This window comes from Chlamydotis macqueenii, chromosome 1 (genome assembly GCF_036417535.1).
Source record: "Chlamydotis macqueenii isolate bChlMac1 chromosome 1, bChlMac1.mat, whole genome shotgun sequence".
Lineage (NCBI taxonomy): Eukaryota > Metazoa > Chordata > Aves > Otidiformes > Otididae > Chlamydotis > Chlamydotis macqueenii.
In genome coordinates, this window is record NC_141556.1 from 29,527,098 (window position 1) to 29,546,554 (window position 19,457).

General features: G+C 39.5%; 1 protein-coding gene across 2 annotated transcripts in view; it reads right to left on the reverse strand.

Annotated features, from left to right (window-relative positions):
* ZNF277 (zinc finger protein 277) overlaps positions 1-19,457 on the reverse strand; it is a 54,882-nt gene that overhangs the window by 17,891 nt on the left and 17,534 nt on the right. For both annotated transcript variants that reach the window (XM_086740007.1, XM_086740008.1), the window contains exons 2-4: positions 14,663-14,861; positions 11,205-11,293; positions 9,193-9,275 (exon numbers count right to left, since the gene is read on the reverse strand). In XM_086740007.1, the coding sequence (XP_086596133.1) occupies positions 9,193-9,275; positions 11,205-11,293; positions 14,663-14,861 (371 nt within the window). The remainder of the gene's footprint in view (positions 1-9,192; positions 9,276-11,204; positions 11,294-14,662; positions 14,862-19,457) is intronic.

The window sequence follows — 19,457 nt, forward strand, 5'->3', positions numbered from 1 at the left end:
AACCCATTCTGTAATCTGCCTAACTCCAGATTCCTATTTCATAAAAATTGCTTACTGGAGCCCTGATGTGCTGCTACTACGAGCCACGCCTGAGCGGCAAGGAGAAGCACACTGTATCTATCCTCCACAGAAACAGTCTCCTGCTGCTCTGCTCTCTCACCCTTCCCGTTTGCCCCTACACCAGCACGCTCAGCAGCTGGGAAGCTTTGACTAACCCAGCATCGTTGCTTCATCAATACTCTGCAGAATTTAAAAAGTATTTTCCAAGGTAGACACTCCTTTGATCAAATGTTGGTATCATTCGTTGTTAGAGGAAATTTTCTGAGCCAGGAAGCAAATCTGGTACTGGTACTTGCACAGGTGAGGAATTAAAAGCACTGGTTCAAGTCAAGTACAGCGAAAGCAAGAGGTCTGTTCTTCTTCCCTACCGACACTCCCAAACACCCTTCCACCTCCACTCTATTGCTGGAACTCTGAAGGGAGAAAAGTAATTACAATAACTTCCATAAAAATTTGGAAATTTTTCTGAGTGGAAACTTCCAGCTGGTAATGAAAGTCAAGCTTAAACTGAAGTTACGAGGCAGGAATTGAGTAATTTACTTTAATACCTGCACCAGTTTCCAACCCATTGCAATTGTTGGGGCTGTTAGCATTAATTCATGGTTGATACTAAGACAAAAAAAAAACCCAAACATTTCAGCCATTAATATTTTCCAAAACTTTTTTAGGATACTTTGTTATATGAAAGTGTCAGAGAATGAGAGGGCAAAGTCACTTGAGAAAAAAAAAAAAACAAATCACAAAAGACACATACATTAGTTTTCTTTTTCAATAATGAATAAAATAATTAAGCACAGATAGAAAAGGTAATCCAAACCGCTACAAAACTAACTGAATCAAATGCCATAGGATATCAGGAAAATAGCTTACAATATTGATACAGTTTGTTGAATAATGTTGAATAATTTGTTGAATAAGAGACCTCCATCTCTTTTTATCTTTTGTGAGATGTTCTGACAGCTATTTGTCCTCCACTCTTTCTGCCATATTCTGTGATTTGCTACCCCCTCCCCCTCCAAAATCCATAACTTTACTGAAGACTGTCAAACTAGTTGTGAAACAACCACTGACAGAACAGACATCCCCACTGATACAAAGCAGAACTTAAATTACAGAGGCTTTAAGTCTAAACTCTTTGTCCCCACAAGCCACATGAAGCTTATGAGATCAACCAGGCAATGTCAAAAGTAAGTACCGCTAGATGACAAGTTCTTGGAAGCACATTTTTAGACAGAGCCTAGCTCAAATAAGCAGTAGATACGACTGTGGCAGTTAGCAGCCTCCTGTGGAATAGCTTTAGGAAAATTCTATAGGACATAAATGGCTGATCATCTTCAAACATAGCCAATAGAAGCTGGGTATTACTGATCATACTGGCATGCAACAAAAATGTAGTTGCTTTGCAGGAGTACTTAATGTATTCAGTAAAATCAAATTCCATTTTAATCCAATTCCCCTTTCTTTTGTCTGGAAAAAAACCTTCTTCTACAGCTTTTAGTCGTATACTTTCTACTATATGGGTGATCTACCATAGAAAAATTCAACCAAATTACAAAATACTATCTATTCTGTGTTTTAACTAATAAAACAAAAAACATGGTAAGGATGTGCAAGTGCTTATACCAGGATGAGCATCCTTAAATATACCAGCATGCTAAATTGCTAATACAAAAGACATTTGATCACTTGCATGACAATTTGTAATTTGGCGTCTAGAAAAACACCCTGCACATTCATGATGCTCAGTTTGAGGTTTTAAGGAGTTCAGACTTTGTCCTAGGAGGTGGTAATTTAAAATGTGCCTGAAAAAATGGTGCCTGTTCTTCTCCTAGGAAGCAATATTTTGGAACAAATTACCCATATTTTTTCCAGCTTAAGCACTACGCATCAGCAAGAATTCACACTGATAATAAGTAAAGATGAAAAATGAATACTTGCAGCTAGTAAGCACTTTTCCCTAAACAATTACTATGACTCTGGGCTACAGCTCAAGAGACATTCAAGACATACAAAATGCCTTCAAAAGATAAGACTAAAAATTAACTCAATTGAATGCTAAAAGCTGTGGACTCAGGATAGTTGGTTTTATGGCACATACATTCTGATATTGTAATTCCTGCTATCCTTCCCTCCAAGAGACACTGTATTCCAGGTGCTAAATTGTCTGTCTTTATTGCTCTCAGACCACTGCTTTTTAAAATCATAAACTCCTTTACTAACAAGGCCCTCATAAATAATTTATGTAGCTATTTAAATGCATGGCTTGGATCACTGACATAGAACAACAACTCACAACCAGTACTTGGCACAAAGTTTACGCTTTTGATTCCAACCCGAAGAAGGAACTGGTGGTCAAAATTTTGCCCTTTTTTTTCAACTACATCAGTTGGTCCAACAAAAATATATTACTTCTTTCTCCACACTCTGTCTCTTTATAATCACAGCACTCCTGATACATAAGAAATTAAGGCAGAAAGTATTTCTCCCGCTCTATATCCTCTGAGGAGGTAGCTTGCTTAATGTTCCTTTGAAGAGGAAACTTCACGAATGTTAGTGTGTGAAGGACACAAACATCCGAGCACTCAGTCATGCTGTTGTGAAGAGCGCATGATCACAGGCTACATTCCTGTTACGATAACAGACTCATTAATACCGCTGAAATCAGAGTGTCTGCCTGAGAAATAAGGTACTACTAGAGATAGCAATGTGGGTGTGAATTTGGATCTAAGTAACATAAGATAGAGATTTCACAATAAGAATATGTATTTTATCAAGCTCTCCTATGTGATCTCTCAAACACGCAGTCTGTATCTTCAGTTGTAGTTTCTTCTAATTTAAATAAGAGTTACATTTCCCTGCTGAGTGCTCACAGAAACTCACTATTGCTGTAGGCAAAGGAAACAAGTGAAACAGATTCTGTCTTAAAAAACAAAACAAAACAAAATCCTGCTGACAGATCACAAGAAGAAACTGCTTATACACTTTACTGGCAATAAAACAAACCAGCACAGTACACTGAGACAAAGACCAGGACTGATGACACTTGAGATGCACTACAGTCTCTAAAAACCTGCCAAGCACATTATTTGACAATTATATACACTACTCTTGGAGTAAGAGAATTACATTTGGTTTTATGCCTACAGTTTCCTCAAAGATTGGCTGATGATCTTTAGATCACGCTTGTAGCTGTTAAAAAGGAAAAATATTTACAAAGAATCATGGTGTCAGGAACTTCATGTCTCTCTAAAGACCTGCAATCTTAGCTGAGTATCAGTAACTCGTCTCCTAACTTCTATACTCAGCTTCTCTCCTTACTGATCACTGTATTCAGTTCTCCCACTTCAAACAGTACTTTCTTGCCTCTTGAGTACAGAAAAAAAAATATCTTCCAACTCTGTAATCATTATTATGTCCTCTCCAATGTTATTTGAAGAAGAGTGCCTTTTCTTTAGTATTATCAGAGCTGCGTGCTGGAGAAGCCCTTCAGGAAACAGCTTAGCTGTAACATGCACGGGAACACAACAAAATTGTTAGGACACAATATCCAGTCTGGAGAACACTCAACAATTTTGAAGCCAAGTGTCACACCATCCAAAATACCTGTGTTTGCTGACTACTTTGTGCACTTTTCCCTTTCATCCATTGAATGTGAAAATTCATACACAGTTCAGGAATGTCACAAATAGAACCCCATGGGCTAGATGGAAAGACGTACTGGCATGTCAAAGCCTAGTCACTAAGGAATGAAAGATGATGGCATTAGAGGCCCACTTTTGGGACAGAGAAGAGAGAAAAGCAAAAGGGCTGACCTACTGTCTTCCAAGGGATGCTGCCTATCTGGAGATGAAACAGAGTACTTCACTTCATCTGGTACAGGCTGATCACTCAAGTGGGTATTCCTGACATCTTACTAGATAAGACAAGATGTTACCATGAAACACCGTGAACAAGAATGAAGTAGGGAAAGGAATGGGTAGCATTTTCCTGAATCTTTTTGTTTTGAGTTTAAGGCACAGGCATAGATCAACATCTTCTGGAGAGGAATATAAAGCTATGGAACCAGTAACAAAATAGGGAGCATTTAAGAATATTGTTGTATGGCTGCGGAAACAAAGGCTACCAATGTGCCCTCTGACAAAGAAGAGGAAGAACATCTTAAGACATCAGCTTTTCAGTTAAGTGGGGAGACTTTAAACCAGGTTTCAAAGGACAGCAACAAAAAAAACCGAGAGAGAAATAAGAGTTGTGACCAACTGGAAAAATAGGAATTTGTGAAGAAAATGGTGGTAGTGAGGGGAAAAGGATATAAGAAGGAGAACAAGCTGGACAATCTGCTGAACCACAGATCCTAGGCAGCCTGAATGAGTACAAAGATCAAATTATAACTTAACTGGCATTATGATGAATTGGCAAAAGTCTCAGGATTGTAATATGAGTGTCATAAATTTATTGTGAAACCTCTGAAGTACATTCTCCTGACTCTTATTTTGTATGGCAAATTGCCTCTTAGAAACAGGGAAAATGTTTTTTTTTTCCTGTACCTTATCCTTGATTCCAGTCTAGTCTGCAGAGCTTGAGTTCAAAGTGAACAGTGGGAATGACTAACTGGGATGGCTATAAGGCATGTATGTAGCTGTATGTCGCACTTGCTCTTAGGTTCTTCCCTATCACTCCTCTTCTTGAGTTGACTCAGCTACTGAAGTCATACAGGCTAGAACCTACACTTGAAGAAGCTGTAATCAATGACAGGTCAGATGACTCAGGCTTTGAAAGGTACTGTGACACTGACGTAGATGACATTCTTACAAGTTGTTCAGGAAGCTGAGGCAATTAAAAAAGGGAGGAAGAGTTTCACGAAATGATGAAAACCAAGTAACTGTGCAAAGATGCATGAAAAGAAAAAGAGGGTTGAAATTACAGTAGACATGTACCACAGGCTGCCAAGCTGAAGCAGGAAGAAGGTGAAGTTTGTCTGAACTAGGACAACCAAAAGAAGATGGAGACAGGCTAACACAGTAAAATGGAATAGCAAAAAAACAACCTCTCCTCATGCACAAATACATTAGAAATCAACAGCAAAGAAGAGTAGAGGTTCATTACTTAATGTAGGAAGAGACTAAACACAGAAGAAAGAGGAATATTTGCAATATTCAGGGCTTCAGTCTTTGCAGGAAAGCTTAATTATGTCACAATTGTTAATGAAATGCATTTAAAACAAAGAACCAAGACCATAAAAGAGTAAGAAAGGGTTAAAATTGGATGTCATAGGTATTAAGATCTGCCAGAATTTACCCAAGAGTCATTATGCAATTAGGTAAAATGATTTCTGACCACTGGTGTGACAAGTCTTCTAAAACCTATGGAGGATGGACAAGCTTCCAGAGTGTTTGAGAAAAGCAATTAAATACCAAACATAGGCAGAGAAGGACCTATAGAATTTCAGATGTAGATATTAACATGCTGACGTTATTAGCTACTCTGTAAGCATTTCCAATGTTGCATTACACTAAAGCAAGCTAGCATCTAGATGCCTTCCAGTGCATAGCTTCAACATGTGACAAGCTTAAGCTTGTGATAAACTGAGGATCATACAAACAGCTCATCCAAGGAAGCTGGTATAGCTGAGTCCCTCTTCCACTTTTGGTGAAGACTCCTCTTCAGGTTCTATTTACTGGGAGGAAGAAGAGCCTCTTCACCTAAACCTACCGGTCACGTGACAGGAGAATAGGTGTAAACACGACAGCAAGACAAGGTCAGCACAGTGTGTATTTTCAAAAAATCGGTTTAGGCTTTTTACCTTTTTAAGAAAAAATTTAAGGATAAGCCCAAGTGGTTTATAGTGCCACTGCCCCTCCCAGTATCTCCAGTTTTGCTACCAGGACTTCCTTGCCTGGTACCGCTTCACAACTATAAATTCTTTGTCAAGACTGTGTTTTTTCCAAAAGACGGTATCTGTTTTGTATTACATAGCCTTGTCAGCTATTTCAGCAAGCTGTGCTCTCTAACCTAGTTCAGGCTCATGCCTTGGCCTCTCTCAATACATCACAGTCACCATAATGGCTCTGCACGACATCCACCTTGGCTAGCACCCCTGCTGCAATACAGCCTGAAATATTCCAAAACTGCAGTTTCAAAACTGCAAAATGAAATGCTTCAGCTAGCACATTTTAAAGACAACATTTGTCCTTGTTTGGGCTTGCCGCTGGAAACAGGAGTTAGGATTCAAAGGCTTCAGAAAGTTGTACAGTTTTGGTCTCTATTCTGCGCAACTCACATGAGCCCATTTGCCAGCTCACTCTTAATTGCTGCACTTGTCTCTAGGTAAAAGACTTTGCAAAGCAAAATAACTATTTAACTTGCAAGTCAACACTCAGATTGCAGCAAAAGGAAATGAAAAAAATAAACAGACTTTATTGCTGAAACTAAAGCAGTGTCTCCATTAGCCCCAACTACAGCTGCAGCTTGATTTCACAAAATCCTTCAGTAAAAACCGAAGATAAAATTCTGGTATTTACAATGGTGTTAATAGCAAAGGCTATTTCACACCATAATAAGAATGCGTATGTCTTTCTTTAATTACTCTGTAAACAAAACTAGCACTGGCTTTGGGCTAAATCCTGCAGTCTTTTCTGAATTTGAGGAAGTGTCTATTTGCAGAAGATGTGAGACAGTTCACCCACCAACAGACCCCACAATCCCTTGACACCGGCAGCAGAGAGAAGGCCTAGCTGGAACAGGACTGCATAGCACAAACCACCACAAAAGCAGAAACAGATACCCTCTAAAAAAAACCAACCTACAGTCCAATGTGTAGCACGCAGGAGTTACTATTACAATAGACAGTGCTATGAAAACATTAACTGCATGTTCAATCACGACTCTTTCCTTCCTCAAAGCCACAAGCAACGTGATAGATGCTTGGGAAACGAACATCATTATGACACTGCATGCCCACATGCAATATTCAAGATGTCTTTCGTAACCTCAAAGGGATTATAGGAAACTGGAAAAGGTACAGAGAAGTGCAACTATGATGCACAGCAAAGAACCACCAAACAGACAGCATCCTCAACCTCAAATGACTGAATCACTGAGGTTGCAGTTCCCCTGAGCAGAGAAGGATCACCTCCTTTGATCTGCTGGCAACGCTCTTTCTAATACAGCCCAGGATGCTGCTGGGCACCTTTGCCATGAGGGTGCAATTCAGCATGCGACTTTTGAAAGACATAACGTAAGGTAAATAAATCAGGAGACAAATGATCAATGGTATGGATAAGATTAAGGATGAATTGTTCACTATCTCTTCTAATACAAAAAACAGCCAGGTGACAGGTTCAAAAGGACCAAATAGATGGTTCTCTCCCAGTGTGTAGTTAAGTTGCGCAACTCATTGCTGCAGGAAGCTGTGGATACTGAAAGATTGTGTGGGTCCAGAGTTGGAGGTTCAGGAAAGAAAAATGTATTGTGTTAATAAACATAAATACATTGTTGTTGAATTTGGAAATTCTTGAGCTGACAATCGCTGGAGACTAGGAGAATATTTTGAGAAAGATACACAACCAGATCAGAAGAAGGCAGATACCACAGACACTTTGCTGGTATCAAGGATAAGATACTGATCTAGACAATTTTTTTTTTACTGATCCAGGATGGCTTCTCTTACAACAAATTGGAAGAGAAGCATGCTAGGCATGAGTGCATCAGCTGCTTTTTTTCTGAGGACGTGCCAATCCAATGAGCCTATACAGGAATGAAGATTTCAACTGAGGCAACTCCAACTCCACGGGAAATCCTCAGTGGCAGAACTACCACAACTCTCCTTTGCTGGAGCTGGGATCCTGTGGAGAACTGTGTACATACAGATTTGTACATACTCCACAGGTTCTGGGGATTTGTGAGTCATGTGCTGCGAGCTGCAGAACATTACTTTAGGTGGCAAACTGAAACAGCACTCACAGGGTAGTTGAACCAAATGGATTTTGCCTGCCAATCCCAATTTTCCTGGGGACTAGAATTGGTTTTTTTTGTAAGCATCCCCTTCACTTAGAATGCTTATGATTTAAGGTGTCTTTAGTTGTATGCTTGTATGTACAGACTTGTAATAGAAATACACCAGAAGAAACAGCATAATAAAGGGTTAAAAGGCCTGTGTTGACAATTCCCAGGACATAGCTGCCAGCAGTAAACTGAGGAACAGACTTATGTAAAGACCACAAGGCTTGCATTCTAACACCTCACAGTACAGATGACTTGCTGCAGAAGACCTTGCATCCTAACACGAGGAGACCGGCAACAAGGCTGCTCTGTACCACATAACATTCATTTTTTAATTAGTCCAACAGCAAAACCAGACTACAGATGTGTATTTCAAACAAGAAAATAACAAAAAATCCCCAGTGGTCAGCAACCTGAACTAAGACTCAAGGAAGCTGAAGTCAGCAAGAGCTTAATGTGAAGGACCACCCATTCAGAACTGACAGATCCTAGAAGATATAAGAGGTCTGTCCAAAGTACTGAGTTGCCGTCACCAAGCAAGAAGAACCAGAGTGGTTCATGAGGACTCAACAGCTGGCATTTCTTGTCCTTTGTATGTCATGGAAACAACACTGCTCAGACCTCCTCCACTCATGTACTGTGGTGTTTGTGAGTATGCGAGTGTGCATTAATGAAATCTGGGTAAGAGAGTGTGAATGCACAAAAATAACTTGCTTAAAGATTCTGTAAATAAATATCACCTTCCCTTTTCACAGTATCACACACTGAATTTTGTTTTGCTGATTTCCCTACATGTATATTATTACAAAAAAGTGTGCCAATGCATTGCAGATTCTCGCAAGAAGAAAAATGTTCAGCACACTCAGCCTTTTTCAGTGCTCTGGGCATATTTTCCACCCCTGTGGAAGACTGACATAGAACTTGTAAATGTATCCCAAGGAAAAAATCTATAAACAAGGAGCTTGTGTATGTTTGTGTAGCAGCTAGGGAAATGGGCTTAAAAAAATATAAAAAAAAATCAGGATTTTGCAGTCTAGCAAAAAATGCTTTTGCTTTAAAACGCCGACTAAGTTACCATATATTACACTACAGAACTGTTTACCTCAAAAAAATGAAACAACAGTAATTTCTTACCAGTCTCTTTTGCTGAAGCTGTTCTCTAAGTAATCTGTCTTCTGGTAAAACATCACATAGAAGAAAATAATTGTCCTGTTCTTCTGTTAAGAGATTAGGAAGTGTGGGTAAGGGATGGGAAGTTGCAGTTGCTTTGAATATTTCTGGCACATAATTTGCTAAACCTCTGCAATGTGTGAAGAATGTAAGAATTGTTTTTTAATCAGCATCAGCTATTTTAATTTCATAATTTAATGAAACATGCTTAAATATTTGTACATACATATTTATAAGATCTTTACAACATTTATACTGCAGTACAAAGACAAAAGTCTTGCATAGGTTTTCCCCCTTACCGGCTTTATTCTTTTTTATGATGGTTCTTCTGGAGACAAAACACAATTTTAATAATTTATATTGGTTACAGTATAAGGTCAGAATAAAAGAAACATGAAATCATCTTTAATTTTATTTTGCACGTGGGATTCTCAGTTACTTCCTTAAGTAATTAGCAGTTTTCAGTAGTTATTATCGTATGGCATACCCTCCTGTTACCCTGACAAATCACGTTACTTTTTACCATCAGATCTCATTCCATCTGTACATGTCCACCACAACTGTTTAGTAACACACATTGAGACTTACCTAATTAATTACATGTTTTACCTACATTTTATGTTTACTATTACTTTTTACTATTTATGTTCATATCCAACTTAATAATAAAAGAAATCTTATTCAAATGATTTACCTTAAAATTACTCAGCATGTAAGAAAATATAAAACCACAAAATATTTTGCATTTGAAAGTTACTCCCTTATTACTCAAATGGTTATGAAGTTGACGAACTGAAGTGACAAGCATTAAGTCTTTTACAATTTTAAACTTACTAGATTTCAGCCTTTCAGCCTTTCTTTTCATACAGAAGCCTGTGTGAAGCAAGACAAAACCCCTGATTTCTGAGCTATCAAATTTGAAGGATCTAGCCATTAAAATTAACAAATACATTAACAAACAAATAACAAAGTATTGTCATTGTCCTCTGGAAGGGGTATTGATGGTTTATAATTCTGGCAAGCTCTGGCATTCAGGAGCTCGATTTGCAATTTTCAAACTGAGTCGTAAGTGTTAAAATTTCAGAGTAAAAATATACATATGAAAGAGAAACACAATTATGGTCTTTGGAGTGATTTTCATGTTTTCTAGGACTTTTTCTTAAAATTAGTTTGAATAATCAAAACAATTTATTTTCATCCATTTCATACTCAGTTTTCACCTTCCACCCTTTTCTGACACTGGCTGCGTGCATTTCCTCCTCTCCACGGAGAATGAAAAAGTCCTAATGTCCTCTTATCTGCTTTTAGGTAAACCATATTTTTCTGTTAGAAAAGGGGAAGCCAAAGAAATACATCAGCTATTTCTGAGAAAAACACTTCCTTTGCACAGTCGCCACCGTCCTTATGTTGGAATGTCCCACTGTGCCAGTGTGGCAGAACCATGAAGTATGGTTTTTGGTCTTGTGTTGGAGCCCAGAAAAAGGCACTTTGTACCTCTACCATGAAGATATTGTCTCCTAATACTCTTGGGGCAGTAAGCACTGTGGCAGGGGAAAGGAAGGGTGATTATGGCCCTGCTGCCCAGGAATAGACAGCAGCATCAAGGTGAAGTCAGAAAAAACAGCTCACTGGGAATGTTTCTCCACACTTCTGGAAGGACTGTCACCAATTGATCGGTGGCTTCCCCAGCCACGATGTAAGCAGCACTGCTTCTACACCTTGATTTGCAACTGGCCACAATTCAGCACGGCATTTAAGCAAGTATTGAGCTCATCCTCACTCAGCACAGTGCTGAAGCACGGGTTGCAATCTTTGGAAAAGGTAAGTTTAAACATGTGGTTAAGACTTAAGTATTACTTATGCGGTTTTCTGACCTAGTGTCAGATTACTTCACGCTTGGCTGATCAAAGCAGCAGTATATGCCAGAAATTATCACATGATCTGGCCAACAGAGAGTAAGCAAGCAGCAGACTTACCTAATGGAGCTTCCGAATTTGTTCTTATCACACTACAAAAGTCTGTGATGGGCTGCTCTGCAAATCTCTTCTTCCAGTACAAGATGTATCTTTGAGAATAAGGGGGAGAAGATTAGTGAAAAAGGAAAAAGTTGAATAAACAGTTGATTTGCTCTGATTTTTTCCATCCTCTAAATTCTTGAGAGTTTCGTGTATTTTTTAAATTCCTGTCCCTGTTTTTTTTCTTCCTTTAATCTAGTTTTCAAATTAAATTAATTCAGCTTTATTAAAACTGAGTTTAACTGTCCTTTCAAAATGAGGAACTCAATTTGTGTTAAGTATTACATAAACACTGTGACCTATTCACATCTTCAGACAGAAGTACGACTCAGATGCATCTTTACTGAAACGATATACTACAGAGTACTCTCAAATTCCCAAAATATTGTGCTCTGTGTTCTGCAAGATTCAGGCAGGAATCTGAAACTCAGTAAAAACACCAACCTGTCAAAACTGAGGTTTTGTCAGGTCTCCTGTGGAGTCACAGTGAAAGCTGTAGCTTGGCAGACAAGTAGAAAGACAGAAAAATGAAGTCCCCAGACACTTGGGGTGGGATAGCAGACAGAATAAAGAAAGCTCTAAACACATCTTGAAGGTTTAAGTCGTCAACTACAGTTATTTAAACATATTTTTGTACTATCATTGTTTGTATTACAGCAGCATCAGCAGACTCCCAACGAGGTCAGGCTCCCACTGAACTAGCAGCTACTGTCAAACAAAGGAGAAATCATCACCTTCAATTACATGATGAAGGGAATGAAGCAGTCCTTGTGCTTATTATTCAGAATCTTACTATTAAAAAAAAAATAAAATCTGAAAATGACTCATGTGCATGATATAAATCATGGGAGAGTCAGTAAGGTAAAGGCTAATTATCCAATGACAGCTTCCTATTGACATGCCATCAAACTAGGAAAAGAATAATAAAAAATCAGATATCATTATTATGAGGACATTTCTAAATAGTTGTAGCTTTTAATACTTGTACAATCTAAAAGTTCACTTGCCTCAGCTATCACATCCCGTGGTGGTTCATATTACCTCCATTTACCATCTCTCTTACTATATGAGGACTTTCATTGCAGCAGGCAAGGAATCCCCACATATTTGTTTCTGATAACTCTGACAGGGAGAGGATTAACCTCCGGTACAGCAGACACCTAAGCACAGTGAAGCTAGCATGCATACCTGAAGCTCATTCAGGTATCATTAGATGTCAGTAAGTGAGAGGTGAGCGTTTTGTTGTCCCTCTACCCATGCCACTGTTTGTAACGCACAATGAAACAGTCTTGTTGCTCCACAGAACAGCAAGTCTTCCAGAATAAGTCATCCTCAAGCTTTGAGGACATAAATGTGCAAATGAAGGGATTTCAAGACATCATTTAGTCTGTTCCCTGCACTGAAATAAATGAACACTGTTCAAACACACTCACCTAACCATAAACACTGTGCTATGAAGCTTACTTACTCTTAAGGGACTTAATCCAAATAATCAATGATCAAATAAAGCCAATGCCTTGTCATACATCAAGGGAGAGAGAATATATTCCTAAGACTGATTGTAACTCATTGCTAAGTACAAAAAAAAATACTATGTTTTCATAGTTGTTTCCCTGTATTTTTCACACTCCAGTTTCACACCTCAGATTATAATAGCATTACAGAATTATATAGTAGTTTGGGGTTGGAAGGGACCTTTAAAGCTCACCTAGTCCAACCCCTCTGCAAGAAGCAGGGACATCTCCAACCAGATCAGGTTGCTCAGAGTCCCATCCAACCTGGCCTTGAATGTTTCCAGGGATGGGGCATCCACCACCTCTCTGGGCAACCTGTTCCAGTGTTCCACCACCCTGATTATATAAAGTGTCTTCTTTACGTCCAGTCTACATCTACCTCCTTCTATCTTAAAACCACTACCCCTCGTCCTATTACAACAGGTCCTACTGAACAGCTTCTCCCCATCTTTCTTGTAGGCCCCCTTTAGGTACTGGAAGGTTGCTATAAGGTCTCCCTGGAGCCTCCTCTTCTCCAGGGTGAACAGCCCCAACTCTCTCAGCCTGTCCTCATAGGAGAGGTGCTCCAGTCCCCACCATGTTACACTATTTTACTAATATTCAGTACAGCAAATAAGAGAAGGCACACTTCACAGTAACATCTCCATCATTTCACATCCTGAGGCCACTTTCTATAAAATTTGGCTACCTTCCAATTGCATTAGCAGCATAAAGAATCTAAATGGACATTTTCTTGAATATGTGATTTTAAAATACATTTCTATTAATGCAAAGTAATCCCCCAAGCACACTTAAACTGGTGGTCCATGACCAAGCAGCTCTGATCCCTTTATTTATCTGAGGAAACTAGCATTATCTCCAAAGAACACTGCATTCTTGTTCTGCCTGCTCTCAGCATAAAACCAAACAAAAACAAGCATCAGTTTTCAATTTTAAGCAGCATTAAGCTCATACATCTGAATAAGGATTTATATGGCTTACATTTCTTTTCCTGAATTTCATCTTAATATTTCATGTTTTTGCATCTTGATAGACACAAGTTACTTGCTTTGGTGGAGTAACTAATCACTGAATACCTACCAGAAAACTTCTCCTTTTAGTTGAGAAATTATCCAGCGAACATTTAAACACTGCAACAGAACTATCTACAAACTGGCAGGTATCGTCTAGCCTACCGCCTGGCCCATACATTGCTGCGTGTGAAAGCAAAATGCCAAGCAAGTGCCGAGTCGCTGACGTGACAAGCCAGCTGGGGCCGTGCCAGCTACTGGGGGAAGCTGAGAGAAAGCAAGCCAAACGTAACCCTGCTGAGATGATCAATGACACAGCTGTAGAAGGAGTCACAGTTGTATGCAGATCACAGTACTGTAAAGTATAGCTAAGGATTAAACGTGATTTCTGTGGGGAAATACCGGCATCCTTAAAATAGGGCAAATTAATTTCATCCCAGAATGTGAGAGACCCGGTACTGAGCAGCTTCTGTGTACAATATACAGCCTCAAGACATTGTACAGTGGCAGAAATAGTTTTGTCCTACGTGAATAAAACCCAAAATTGTGAAAGCTGATTGTCTAGAATGTGCTTTACGAAATAAGCAGCTTTCTTGTTTGTACACAGCTTGCTGATTAGTGACAGGACCTGAGAAGTCCCTAGGACATGTCAAAGAATGACTAGCACAGGATGGTAATCTTGAGTGCCCTGGTCCCAGCAACATTTAGGGGCTGGGGAGGGGAACAGGAAAACAACCTTACAATCCAGCAACAAAAAGCTCATTAAAAAGTAATAAAAAACCTCCCACAACACCCCACTGATTTTGAAAGTATTTTAAAAAGATAATTTCTAGTTTTCAGAAGCTTTCAAGAGTATCTGCACACACCCACTAATTTTAAACAACATGACCCTTACCTTCTAAAATCTGCTACAAGTTTCACATCTGCTATGACGAGCTTGTGTTCAATAATCATGTGCTTCAGGAGGTGGTTTTGTTCTGCTAAGAGATAGCATTCTTTGCAGAAAATACAGGGCACATAGGGAGAACTTTCTACAGCAGCAACACCACCTGGACTTTCTGGCAGACACAGAGGCTCCAAAATACACTCAGTATCTAAAAAAAATAAAAATAATAATTAATTTTGATTAAGTGAATAAATCTAAATCACTTGTAGTACTTTTAGACAGCACATGTAAAACCTGCTTTTTTGGGTCCCAGTCTTGTTACAGGGATCACTCCAGCAACAAGGTGCTTGGAAGCACATTGACTGCATTATTTCCAAGAAGGATGGTGGGAGGTTAGCACAGGACTGTTCTCAAGTACCTGCTCCACCTGAAACTCCCAGCTGACACTAAGTGAAACAGACACAAGTGCTCTGCTTATTACTAAAGGAATTTTATGATAAGAAGCCTGCTTTTCTTCCTCTCACTACCCAGTCTACCTGTTGATATGAACGAAACTACTCTTTGCCACACTCTTCATACTATCAGGAAGGCTTTAGATTGTATAGCACAAACTATTTTGTATGTTGATTTCTTCTAATTATACCTTTATTTATTGCACAATACTCCTATCATTTGCTGATTGACTCTTGAAGGTCTATATGTATTTGTCTTGCCTTCTTTTTCCCCATTAGCATTTCACTTATTGTTCTGTGACAAAGGAAAAGACTATTCTTGACAAAGATTACTGCCACATGGAAACTTATTCCTGCTGAAACACTTCCTAACTGTATAGATGTTGAGGAGGGGCCAGCCACGCCCCATATGAAAAGGTCAATGGCCTGTGTTTGTACTGTACAGCACCAGTCAGAGGTAGGTTGCTCAAATAACAGCACACAGAGGTGAGTCACCGGTGGATGTTCTCCAGGTTCACTGCTGTTTGTAGTTCAACAAGCGGGTGGATTGCACAGCACTGCAGTAGTATTGCAAACTGACCCAGGGTATATGTGTCGTGCACCCCCCCCCCCCCCCCGATTTAAACAATAGCAGTGCAAATTCCGAAGCTCTTCCACTGGTATAAATTAGTGTAATTCATTAAGAAACATTGTGTGACCAACAGATTTCAACAGCTGGCCCTATTACCCTAACCAAATTCCAGTTGTCCAGAAATAAACCATGGTGTTTGTTTTCCAAACAAATCATCTCTCAGTCTTTGGTAATGGTTTATCTTGTGTGATATGAAGTTAACTTGTGCAGCAGGAGAATAAACTCTGAATCTCTGTATTCCTGCAGTGACATGAACATCTCTGTAAAAAAATTAAATTTCACAGCATCACAGAATGGTTGAGGTTGGAAGGCACTTCCGGAGGTCATCTGGTCCAATCCCCTTGTTTGAGCAGGGCCACCTAGCTGGTTGCCCAGGACCATGTCCAGATGGCCTCTGAATATCTCCAAGGATGGAGACTCTGCAACTTCCCTGGGCAACTTGTGCCAGTGCTTGGTCACTCTCGTAGTGAAAAAGCATTTCCTGGTGCTCAGAGGGAACCTCCTGTGTTTCAGTTTCTGAAGATATCTAAAGAATTAAGAAAAAGGCCTTCTCCCTAGTCTATCATTTTGTCATGCAAGAATTTAAAAACGTGTATAATTATAGGAAGTTTAACTAACAAATTTACAAGATAGAAGAATGAATGCATGACAACTTTCACCCTACAAAATTCTCATATATGTATTATACATTGGCAAGCACACTAAATATGGTAATTTGCTAACTTGTCCACATGGAAAATTTGAAAAATAATTTAAAAAATCATAGCCATTTAGCTTTTTTTTTTCCTAGGAAAATAAGCTAATGGACCAGTGCTTCCTCCTCTGCCTCTGCCAAGACTTTGAAATAACCAAAGAAGGGCTGCAGTTACAGAGACGGAACAGGGAAGTTTCTAAAAGTTCTGTGACAAAAGGAAGAGGCACGGAGAGGGGAATGGGACTCTGCCATCCACCGCACATGCTGCCCAGCCAGTGTGGACATGTAGTGCTCCAGAGCAGGCACAGTGTGTGCCGATGGCTGCCCGATGAGGGTGATGCAGGGGACTGAGAACAAGCTGGAGTTACCGGGAGCCACAGGTGGGAAACGGTACAAAACCATAGGAAATATGGCTTCATCAGTTCCATGCTGCTCCTGGACAACACATCTGCCCTGCACAACTGTTAAGGCTTCTACTTACGACATCTGAAAAATAAAACTTCCTGGAAAGGCAGTGCCTTGGTTGAAGATTGATGGTCAGGTTACACTGAATTTAGTTTATCCCATAAAACTAAGCAGCGTGGAGAGATGGCAGCACACAGAGCACAGCTTTACCTGGAGCAATACAACTGCTGTTGACAACGTACCATTTTTCCTCTCGTAATTTTACCTGCACTTCAGTCCATTCCCTTCCCCCAGACATGTCCTTATTAAACTGGTATTGTATGAATTGTTCCATTTTTCCTGACTTTAAGAACAGCAGCTGCTACACTTGGCGCTAGAGCAACCCTCATGAAAGGGTCAGCTCTCCCAAGCAAAACTGATGTTACCTGCAAGACTCTAGGTTTGTGCATTCTTACAGTCTGTATTAGTTTGTAGCCTGAGGAATCATTAAAACATGTTTACTGAGAAAAGTAGAGCAACTTAATTTCCTTTGTAATTGCTGACTCTCACTGATGCCAAGAGAACTAAGAAGATACTCTGTCAGCCAGTTCTGCTGTGCCCAGTAAGCAGCTACACTGCTTTTTGTTATCTTTTGGTTTAGATTTCTTGCAATGACCTATTTAAACATTTAGAAGTCCAAATAAACAAGTGCCTATCTGCGTCAACAAACCAATTTTCAAAAGACAGGTGTGTGTGGCAGGAACTGCTGCTCAACATCAACAAGGAGTCGATACAGTTATTTAGCATGAGTACCTGGGAACAGGAATCGTTTAGGTTGGAAGAAGAGAGCTATTAATCTTTAATTGCAGCGGTGAGTTGCAGAAAGGAATAAACTGGGGTGAAGATATTTTTTGCTGCCCAAAAAGAATAGCTAATACTAAAAGAGAAGAACTTAAATATAGACTATTGGACCAGTGTGGCAATTGCAGAAGCTTATGCAATTTATTTAGAAGGCACTTAAAGGAGGAGGTGAGGGAAAAAAGAATCCATGAAAGTATCTTTGTACTCATCTGCTGCAAAAAACACTGAACAAGAGAATAAATGCAGAGAGCTGAACAAAGATGCACAGCCTTTAGCGTAGCAGTTAATGGACTAACATGTAACACAAACATCAAAATAAAGCTAAGCATATTATTGAAATCCCTGCAACAGCAGCTCATTTTGATGCTATATTTGGAGCAGAGCGGCCACAGGTACTGAAGAAAAGCTGTTAACTAAAGCACAGCTAAGGGCTAACAGGGAAATAAAAACACTCAGATTGAGTTCTCGGACTCTACCAGGACTCCCACACGCAGAGACACTTGAAAATAAGGGAAAAGCAGCAAGCTTTTCTCTTAAAATCTGCTGCCACAAGAATGACTTCACAGGGTCAGATTAAACATCCGTCTAGTGCAAGTGGCCTGGCTGGCAATGGCAAGAAGCAATTACCTAGGGAAGTGTATAAAAATAGCGTAAACAAACACTAATCACACAAAAAGCATAGTCTTCCAGAAATCTGTGACAGAAGTCACAGGCTGTACATGTACCTCAGTTTGACAGCATTTTATGGCTTCCTTTTTTCCATGGATTTGTTTCAGCACTGTTTGAAATTGTCGGTCTTCAACACCTACAGAAACCTGTAGCAACATTTCACGTTCTCCTAAAGGTCCTTCACTCCCTGCTGCCCTTGTTCAGCTCTTGGCTGGGTCTACTCCACCCTTCTTCATGTGCTGGGGTGGGGGTGGTTTGAAAACACCTCAAGTGTGGATCTAAATCAGCACAGCTTTTCCTCAGTCTTGTCTCTATTTCTTTTTTTATTCCTAGCATTTTGCTTGCTTTTAGGATCACTGAATTAACTACTGAATTATCTTCAGTGATTTCAAAGTCTCAGAGAAGCTGTGAATCAAGTGCTAACGTACAAGACAGTGGACATATTCTCTGTGTTCACTCCCATGTGTGTTATTCTGCATTTGTTAACACTGAATAGCACTTTTATTGTCCAGTTCACTCAAATACCGTCAGATTCTTCTGCAATGCTTCAGCTGGCCCTCCTGCCTACCACTTAGAAAAAAAAAAATATGCTTTAACAGCAAAAATAACCCCCTTCCTATTTCTATCTGTGGAGAACAGTAAAGGACCTAGCTCCCTATGAGAACAGGGCCCTACAAAATCCATCCATTAGGTTTCTGCCAAATGACCCTGTCACCACTGAGTTTTCCTCCTCTGCCTAATGGAAAAACAGCATGACTGTTACGCAGATATCCCAAAGGCTTCACAGAAAGCCCACCAATCTCAGGAACTAAGACAATCCCTCTCTCATTCACAGAATTGCCAGTTAACACCATGTCGCTCAACCTTTAACAGGACAGATGAAATTGTGGTCTCTTACAGCTAATTCAGAGGTAAAAAATTTAGATTAGTAGGAAGAAGAGACTAGAGGAATATATTCTTTGAAAACAAAGACTAAGAAGTATACCCGGTTCTTCAGAGGAAAATAAAACGAATACTTTGAAGATATTTGACAATGAGATGGTAGAGAAAATGATCTGGATTACAGAAGTTACTTTGAAAACTAGAATAAGCACTGGTTTTCATTATAAGCAC